The sequence below is a fragment of the Ambystoma mexicanum genome, chromosome 2q (genome assembly GCF_040938575.1).
Source record: "Ambystoma mexicanum isolate Mex_15411 chromosome 2q, UKY_AmexF1_1, whole genome shotgun sequence".
Lineage (NCBI taxonomy): Eukaryota > Metazoa > Chordata > Amphibia > Caudata > Ambystomatidae > Ambystoma > Ambystoma mexicanum.
The window spans coordinates 1,482,808,391-1,482,818,416 of NC_090924.1; the positions used below are offsets into that span (position 1 = coordinate 1,482,808,391).

General features: G+C 49.5%; 1 protein-coding gene across 1 annotated transcript in view; it reads left to right on the top strand.

Moving 5' to 3' along the window:
* The window catches only part of LOC138570303 (zinc finger protein 354C-like), a 471,916-nt gene extending 462,116 nt beyond the window's left edge, over window positions 1-9,800 (top strand). Inside the window, exon 10 of the mRNA XM_069649079.1 lies at window positions 7,014-9,800. Coding sequence (XP_069505180.1) covers window positions 7,014-7,987 — 974 coding nt within the window. The 3' untranslated portion in view covers window positions 7,988-9,800. The remainder of the gene's footprint in view (window positions 1-7,013) is intronic.
* Window positions 9,801-10,026: the final 226 nt, after the last annotated feature.

A 10,026-nucleotide genomic window follows, 5' to 3' on the forward strand; every position in this document is an offset into this window, starting at 1 on the left:
CGGTCAGAGACAACCGCCTTGGGGAATACAACACAGGTGAAAATGCCCAGGAGGGCCCGGGCACCCACCTTGGCCGTAACAGTCCGAAGGGGTATAGCCTCAGGGTACCTGGTGGCATGATCTACCAAAACCAGGATGAACCGATGTCCACCTGATGTGGGAGGGTCAAGGAGACCGACGATGTCGATGCCCACCTTCTCAAACGGTGTACCAACCACTGGCAATGGCTGCAGTGGGGCGATGACACTGCCTCCAGTTTTGCCAGACAACTGACAAGTTGGGCAGGTCCTGCAGTGGGACTCCACTTCTACTCCCATCCAAGGCCAGTAGAAATGGGCAGAGAGCCTCTGCTTAGTCTTCTTGGTGCCAAGATGACCAGCCAAGGGCACCTCATGTGCCAACTGCAGTAAGAAGGGCCTGTAAACCTGGGGTACCACCAAGCTCTTGAGGGCACCAGGTTCAAGCTTAGTGGGCTCACTAACAAGGAGCTCACCCTCCCAATAAATCCGGAACGTCCTAGGCACTTCTCCGTGTGCCTGGGACAGGGCCAGTTTCCTCAGACCCTCGAGAGAGGGACACTCTCTCTGTCCTTTACAGAAGTCTGTCCGGGAGGGTCCCCCTTCAGCTAACAAGCAGTGAAGATCGGGATGATCCTCCGGGTTGAGAACCTCTCCCCCAGGAGAGTCTTCTGGCTCTTCTCCCACAGGAGTTGAGACGGGGTTTACCACTGGACCCAGCCCGTCCGGAGCATGGATCCCAATGGGAGCTGTAGGAACAGCAGGAAGAGAAGGAGCTCCCTCCACAGAGGTGGCCTTCTTGCTCTTCCTTCGCCTTGCCTTAGGCCGCGCCTTCGGCTCGGGTACCTGACTCACAACCAGACACGGTGTCACCTGTGATCTAGTGACCGCAGCAGCAGTCATGGGAAGACGATCCGCGATCAATCCCATCTCGACTAGATTGTTACCTAACAGAATGTTAGCAGGGACGTTGTCCTGAACCAGGACAGGAAGCTTTGCTGGCTTGTCTCCAATTACGAGTGTGACTCGGGTTACAGGCGATAATTTGGGAGGCCCACCAGCTAACCTGGTGGTTCTCAGAGGAGCATCTACATAGTCCTCCGGCTTGAGCAGGGTCCTGTCCACCACTGTCATGCTTGCCCCAGTCTCTCTCAAACCAGTAGAAGGCTGGCCATTTAGGAGGACACTTCTCAAAAATCTACGGGTGTTCTGTGGGATAGTCGCCAGTACTTCCGTGTACTGGTCCCAGGCCCCAAGGGACACTAAGGAAATCTCTACGGGAGCACCAAAAGTGATTCCGGTAGAGGAGGGGAGGAGAGTGGCCTCCACCTCAGACATGGGGTAAGGGTAGGTCAGGCTGACAGCCTGTACTCTGAGTGCCGGGAGTGCGGGGTACGGTACTGGAACCACCGGGAGCCTGCTTTGCAGCAGGTGGACCACTACTCTTATTCCCACCCACAGATGACTTATCCCCACTAGATTTTTGGGTCTTGGGAGAGGAAGGTTTAGGTTTACCCGACTGTGACTGCTTGTGGGACTCCTCAGCTTTCTGAGAGGCCCCCTTTTCTTTGTCCTTGTCCTTCCCACTGGAGTCCTTAGGGGACACCCGGTGGGAGACCCACTTGTCAGCCAACCTAGCCAGCTTAAAGGGGTCCAAAATGTTCTGGTCAGCAACATACTGATGCAGCTCCGGTGAACAGGCTTCAGAAAAATGCTTAAAAAACAACAGGTGGGACAATTCAACAAAAGTTTTCACCTTGTAGCCATCAATCCACCCCATCATATTCATGTGTGCAGCACTCACCCAGTCAACCCAAGACACATTCTCTCTTTTTTTTTAAATCCCTGAACCTTTTAAGGTATTGGGTAGGTGTCTTGCCAAACTTGGCAATCAAAGCAGATTTCATACACTCATACTGACCCCTTTCTTCCACACTCAGCTTCAGAATACAGTCATATCCAGTTTGAGGCACTCTGCTTAGCAAGCACTTAGCCCAATCTCTTTTGTCAACATCATGAATTGCACAAGCCATTTCAAACGCTTCAATCCATTGGAGGATATCAGAACCCTCCGAAAACACACCAAGCAAATCCTTCATAAATTTAGTTGCTGGGGACCTGACACTCTCACTTTGTTTCGCTGAAGTCTCCACTCGAGCTTTCTCTAGCTGGATTCTCTGACATTCAGTGTCCTTGTCTTTGAGTTCAAGATCCCTATTCTTGAGCTCCACTTGTTGAGCCAACTCCTCCTTCTTAAGCTCAGCATCTATTTCCAACTTGCGATATTCAAAGACCAATTTCATCCTTAATAACTCAAGCTCCAAGGTATTGCTGGGGTTCGTAACAGAGGCAGCAGGAATGGCGGCATTCCCAGAAACAGATTCAGTACAAACCCCAGGGGCAGAGTCCTCATTGGTTGCATTCCCCCCTTCATCAAGAGTTTCACCATCGGTCTGGTAGTCCACCAAGGCAGCTATCAGCTCCGCCCTAGACTTATCAACAAAGTCTAACTCCCTGGCTTCACAAGCACTCTGGAGAGCCTCTAAGCTCATCCGAGTCAATTTGCCATTCGCAATAGACTCCATTGCTTGTAATGCAGTTATTTGGTACACACCCAAACCATAATCTAATAAAGTGCAGATATTTTGTAAGTGGCAAGGTTATACACTGATTCTTAAAACCATAAGCATCCCACCGCTGCCACCAGTGTAAAGACTGGTAGTGGGTGTCTGTACTTCCGCTCTCTATATGGTAGAGGAGAGGCACGGAGGACCCCAGCCAAGATTCTCTATTGTGGTAGCAATGGACGAGCAATTAAGGCCTAGCTTCTCAGGAGGTGATGTGGGCTGGTTCAGTACAGTGTAGTCCCCGAACCCCCACAAAGGAATGTCCACACACTGTATTACTGAAAACACAGTCTTTATATAATTAATATTCAAAGGTATGTACACGGTCACAATAACGCACTTTGTACTCGGAAGTCAATATTGATAAATATATACAATTCTAAAGTGGTACCACTAATGTTATCCAATCTCATTAAAGTGCATCAAGTGTACGGTTAAAATGTCACACAGATTAATAACGAGGAAACCAGCAATAGAGATAGGCAGGAACGTAAGATGGTTGAAACAATAGGCAGAATGCTGGCCCCGTTACCTAGACACAGTTCTGTGTGGAGATCCCTCCCACCTGGGCAACCTGTAAAATAAGATATATCGCACAAGCCCAGTCCATATGTTCAATAGTCTCACTTCTTCCTATTAAGGTTTTACCTCCCCAATGTACCTGGTGGAGTAGAGTTCTCCGACGATGCGTCGACCGATCCTTCTTGAGTGCCTCCCTTTCAGGCGGGAGCCACGGATCATCAAGAGGTGTCGGGGAACTTGGCGTTCGGTGTCGGGGAATCGACGGCCCTTCTTGAGGGCCCTCCCTTTAAGGCAGGAGTCACGGGTCGTCGAACATCCGACGGTGAACAGAGTGAACTACGGCATGGAAGTGGCAGCTTTGTTCCTAGCGGTGCTTGTCGACGACAGAGCGTTGATGTCCTGCAAGGAAGAGGCGTGCGGGGCACCTCGGTGACGATAGTTCTGGACCGCAAAGAGATGATGAAGAACTGTGACCCAGCAAGGGCGTCGAGTCGTCGGTGTCTCTGTGGTCCTTAGGTGGCGGGAAACCCACCGGTGGATGCTCCTCGGCGCGTCGACGCTCGGGCCTTCTCCAGTGGGAGACAAGCGGATGACGATGCAGGCGAGAGCGTCCAATGATCAATTGAAGTTCTTAGGCAAACGGGAGCACGGCGGCTCCGGTCGGCGACGGCGGTCGTCGAGAGTGGCGGACAACAGTCCGAGTGCTTCTCCTTGGAGTTCCGCAGCAGTCCCCGTATCGGGTCGGCAGCCTGTCGAAGGTCTGTCTACCAGGGAGCGTTGGCAAAGATCAGCTGTGCACGATGGTCCCTCGTAGCTCGGGAAGAGGGCGCCTTACCAGGTCCTCTCTGGGTCAGTCCTTGGAGGCACAACAGCTTTTAGATTGTGAAGGAGAGCAACAGCAATTCTTCTCGTCCAGCAGGGCTTCAAGGTCAAGCGTCAGTTACTCCAGTTACTCGTCGTAGTGGACTTCAGCTTCTGAACATGATTCCTATCAATGAGAGATCCCCAGATATACTGTTGATCTCCCATTCATTCCGCTAGGTCGCACTCAAGCATCCAATCACGACTACGGGCATTCATGCAGACAGGCAGCCAATCAGGCACACGAGGTATTCAGGCCATTCACTTCTCTCCAGATACTCACAACAGGTTATGTGTATTGGGACAAGTACCGAGCCATTCAACACTCCAAGCTGCATTCATACCGGTTTCGGGCAGGGTTGTCTCAGTCATTGTGTCAACCACCAGATACTAGACACCCACAACACAGAATGCATATTCGTCACACACTCTATTCACCCAGGTCCCACCCACAGGAGGTACCCACAACATACATCACCGGGAAGGCTCCAGCTAGTCTGGCCGGGCCTTTACAACAACACCATATATGGCACTTCCATCCAACAGCCAGTCAGGGGGAAGGGATCAGGATCATATCAAGGTCTCAGCTTCTCTTCATGACTGTTTGACATCAGTTGGTGTCTGGATGGACCAAAACTGGCTCAAGCTTAACGGCGATAAAACTGAAGTGATGTTGGTGGGTTGTCCTCCCTGCCCGTCACTATGGACCCCTGCTTTTTGGCCTACTTCACTGGGCCCTCTGCCTTGTCCAGTGGGCAAAGTAAAGAATTTAGGAGTCATTCTTTCTACCTCCCTGTCCATGACTAATCAGGTCTCTACGGTCTGTCAATCCGCCCATCACCAGATTAGGGTACTTAAGAAGGTCCTCCCTATGATCCCAGAGGCTATGCGCCCCCCTGTGGTAGCTGCATTAGTCCTCTCACGGCTGGACTATTGCAACTCCTTATACCTCGCTCAGCCGACGGGCCTTCTCCAACGCCTTCAACGTATGCAGAACCTGGCAGCTAGACTGGCCACAGGCTCTCCCTATGGAGCTCATATCTCGCCAGTGCTTCGCCAACTCCACTGGCTCCCAGTGGCCCAGCGAGTCAAGTTCAAGTCACTGTGTATTGTCCATCGAGCTATCCAAGGCCTAGGTGCTGAGTTTCTTCAGACCAAATTTGTTCGGTATATCCCAGAACGCAACCTTCGTTCCCTGAACACCAATCTTTTGGTGGTTCCTAAATATAACCGGGAAAGACTCGGTGGCAGAGCCTTTTCCATTGCTGCGGCAAGGCTGTGGAACACCCTCCCACTGCCACTCAAGTCTATCTCCAACCACTTGGCTTTCAGGAAAGCCCTCAAAACTACTCTATTCTAACTCTCTGACTATTACTGTTCCTCTTGTTTGATAGCCTCCTCACCAGCGCCATGATGCCCCCGGGCGACCGTGCGCTCTACAAGTTCAGGTAACATAACATAACATAACAAAGAGGCCACCGGGGCCATCTTGTTTTCCATCAGGAATCAGCTGATCCCAATGGCAGGGCCGGGGTATCCCAAAATGTCGATTTCAGCATGGAGTTGCCACCAGCCCATACCCTGCTCTGTGGGCCAACCACAGGTTCCCAAAAACATACACTAGGGGCACAGGGTTGTACCCCCACCCATGGGTGCCATAAGGGTATCCCACGGGTCCGTTCACCAAACCAAAAGAGAGAGAGCTGCACCGCCAGGAGTCCCACATGAACTCCTACACGGAAAACACGACAGAACACACGATAAAAAGCAGTAAAGAACAAGGTTACGGAGGCCCTGTCCCTCCGATGCATTTCCAGCATCACACAGACCTTGGCCATCATTTTATGTTTAGCAGTGGTGGTAAAAGTGGGGCTGTAATTCCGTGACCGCCACTTGTCCTGCACCAGGAAACTACAAGTTTGCTGGTGTGGGTTAACTGACTTACCTCCAGCCAAGAGCTGGAGGTAAATCAGGCACCCCACTAGCAGGTGTGTCCGGCACCAGTATTATCGGGTCCGGAAATACCTGCAGTTCCCCTGTTGGAGTCCTTTTTGTACTCCATGGAATGGGGAGTGACTGCTGTTGCTGGCACCTCCAATATCCCGGAATTACTGAAATATCAGGCACCGGTAACGGTAGGTCCATTTCCCGAAATCCCACCCAAATTACGGGTGGGATACCGGAAAATCTATAATGAGGGTCCTTGATTGGGTTCTGGCTAACCTCTCATTGTCTTCCCTGTTCACCATAATAAGGGGGCCTCTAAAAATCGTCCCACCGGTGCTGATTTGGGAAATCCATTTTAGCTGACAATCTGGAACACTCTTTTTCAAAATACCCTTATAATAAAGAAGAAGGTAACAAACAGCACGAATGATGGTTCATGGCTGATTTGCATACAAGCAGAGAGCATTTTGGGAACATAAGAATAATCACAGATCATTATATTTGTCAAATCTGCCTGTGATGAAAGGTCTATATGCTTGAATCACAAAGTATGTAATGCACACTGGGCTCAGTGCCCATTTCATCTTTTACAACACTTACCCCAACATTAAATTATGTGGAACCATGAACCATATGCACTCATTTAGACAGCCTCAACAATGGCATGTGAGAATGAAATGACTGTATCGTCTGTCTCTCACAGGATGGTCCGGCTTCTTATTTCCAGGGATAATGCGTCCACTCCCTGAAGGGTGGAACCTTCCAGAGATTTAGAGGAGGGCGGGCTGGAAGGGGAACCCGGGTCTCAGATAGGAATGTCTGTGTGAGTGCCCAGTCCCCAACCCACAGACATTCCTAAAGAATTGAATATGTAGGATAGAGGGAAGGGATGTAGGGTGTTTTAGAAAACTGCTGGTATCTTCCACCATGACAAGTGTATGTTGCCTTTTGCTATAATCGTAGTTGATTACACTTGCATTTGTGTTATTTTTAAATTAGCATTTATAAATATAAAAGTGAGCCTTCTTGTTTCTGATAGAAACCACATCTGTACAATCGAAGGAGGATGATTGTGAGACGAGAAGACAGAACAAGTTTCTTAAAAATGCTGATAACCAAATTGGACCAAGCCCGCAAGAGCAGGGCTTCAGTAAAGTGGATAATGCAAACCCTTTCCAGTGCAACACCTGCATGAAATGCTTCAGCCACTTCTCCAACTTCAAAGACCATCACAGAACGCATACGGGGGAGAAGCCCTTCAGGTGTAAGATGTGCAAGAAAAGCTTCAGCCACAGCTCAAATCTTACCCAGCACATGCGGACGCATACAGGCGAGAAACCATACGCATGTGCTGAGTGCGAGAAGACGTTCACCATGAAGTCCCATCTCATCACCCACCAGAGGCTGCACACTGGGGAGCGGCCACATGCGTGTGACAACTGTGGGAAAACCTTCACCATGAAATCTCACCTCATCACCCACCAGAGGCTGCACACTGGAGAGAGACCCTATAAGTGCAATGAATGCATGCAAAGCTACCGGAAGGCTTCAGACCTTGTCCGCCATAAACGGATCCACACCGGTGAGAAGCCCTACCATTGCAACCTGTGTGAAAAACGCTTCAATAACTTACAGTGCTTAAAGATTCATCAGAGATCCCACACAGGGGAGAAGCCTTATCAGTGCAGTCAGTGTGAGAAAGGCTTTCTGCAGAACTCAGACCTAATTCGGCATCAGAAAACTCACACTGGGGAGAGACCCTTTCAGTGCCAGCAGTGTGAGAAGAACTTTCCACAGAGGTCGGATCTTGTAAGGCATGAGAAAGTCCACGCAGCCGAGCGTGCTCACAGGTGCCCCGAGTGTGACAAAGGCTTCAACTTGAAGTCTGGCCTCACCCGACACCGGAAGCTGCACATGGGGATGAGAAGGTTAATGGTTGACATCAATAGGCCCTCCTGTGGGCCATTCTACCATTGCAAGCTCGAGAACCCCAAGTCCGCCTCCCCCATGTGAAATGCACAGCACTTTAGCATGTCTGGTGCGGCAAGTTTGCTGCACATCTCGGCCTGCCAATGGCAGCACATTGGAAATGAATCCATGTATTGAGCCCTCAAGATCGGGAAGTGCAAGCGTGTCTTACTGCAAAAGTATCCGATCCTTTCTCCGACCTCCACTCTTGCTCATGACTGTTCAGTTTGCGTCCAGTGTTAAGCCAGCCCACTGTTTGCTTTGAAAAATGTTGACTGGAAAATAAGTGAATTTATTTCATGTGCTTTACAAGTTTTCCTATAAGCTCATTTCCGCGTGTAGTTCAAACCGCATTTACTCTTGATCCTTGTACCAGTAACACTACACTTAACATCTGGTGAAACGCTTCAGTGGTGATAACAGCTACATGTCGATAGAAGATGGAAGGTTGGAGGGATGGATCTGACTGGAAGGTTCACACATGCAGTAGCCGAGAGATCAGCTGGGAGATGACCATGAAAATGTCCTCCTTGGTCTGTGAACGAATTAGTCCAGTGAATGGGAAATGAATGGCAGCATCGGATAGGTATAGGCCCACAAAGTGCACATATGGGCCAGAGCGATGCATCGTCTTGAAGGCATTACACGAGCATTGAGAAAGCAGAGTTTCGAGGTTGGCAGGATCTCATTATCTGATGGCCGCTGTGCCTGGCAGTATTGTTATGGTATGCATGAAAATGCACATCCATGTCAAGAATTCAGCAACATATGACACTCTACCATAGGGAGATTAGTTTGCGATCCAAGAAGGTGCATGTCTGCGGCCAACTAGCACATGCAAGTGACAGCGGTCAACTCTTAAAGTTAGGAGCGTGTGCGACACTGGTAGCAAGGATGATTTCTCCAGATGTTACTCCGCAACAGTGGGTGGGCCACCACTAAAAGGCCAGTGAGAGGACACACACTGGAGAGTAGAGGCTTGGATAACGTATCTGAATGTCAGATGATGATCTGATACAGGATGGTTCTAGAGGTAGCCAACAATGGGTGAGTTCATGGGTTAATAATAGTCCAGGGAGTTGGCTGATATTGGCATGAAGGTCCGGAAGTGGATACAAAGTAGAAGGTTGTATCCCCTCTCCGTTGCATCCCATTAAAACATTATGTGGGGGACAATAGTGGACAAAGTGGGCCAACACTGAAAGGCTAGATAATGGCCCATCAACCACACGTCAGACACCAGCTTATTTCAGAACGTTTCTAGGTCTATGGTCCTGCAAGATAAAGAGTCTGTGCTTCCGTTCAGTGACAGAATAACATGTCAGATGGGGAACCAGTGCTGTACGGCAAATGAAGGGCGCGCTCTAGGGCCCGGTTAGTGTCTTCTAGGCTAGAGAATCCACATCTGCAATGTCAGAGAAGAACTGCATGTTGACCGACGGTCTGGATGACCAGAGGACCATTTCAGCCTGGAAGGTTGGAAAGGAAAAAGTGGTATAGCTCTGGAGGCTGAGAGTCTGGTCCACTTTCGTAAGGTCACAAGGGTGTGTAGCTCTGGAAGATCAGAGAGCTGTCTCATTCTGTACTCCTTAAGAGTTCTTCTTCTGTGGGAGACTAGGAGCAGCTTAAGAGAGGGACCCTGAAGAGCCTTTCAGATGTGTCGGGTGCTTATGGGCTGCAATATGTTAAAGTGGACCAGCTATGGAGGTTTCTAGGTTGGCTCAGCTACAGATGGTCAGAATGTGACCAGCTTGTTATCAAATCTATTCACTAGCACACATCATCCAGTCCTTGAAGATCGGACTGTGCAATCGTGTTCTACAAGTTCAATAAAATACATAATGACGTGGTCTGGTTATATCTTTGTGCTTGATGCAGTTATTAAAGGTCATCCACATATCGCAGAGTACAGCTCTGATACTTCATATCGTGTAGTCTCAAAGTGTAGTCCAAAATAATATGGTCGGAGTGTGACATCCAACATATTCTTTTTGTTTATTGTGCATTTGTAAGGTGCTTATACATCAAGAAATTGTGTTACAAAGCACCCACCGGGCAAAGGGGTGGGGGAACTAAATGAACAT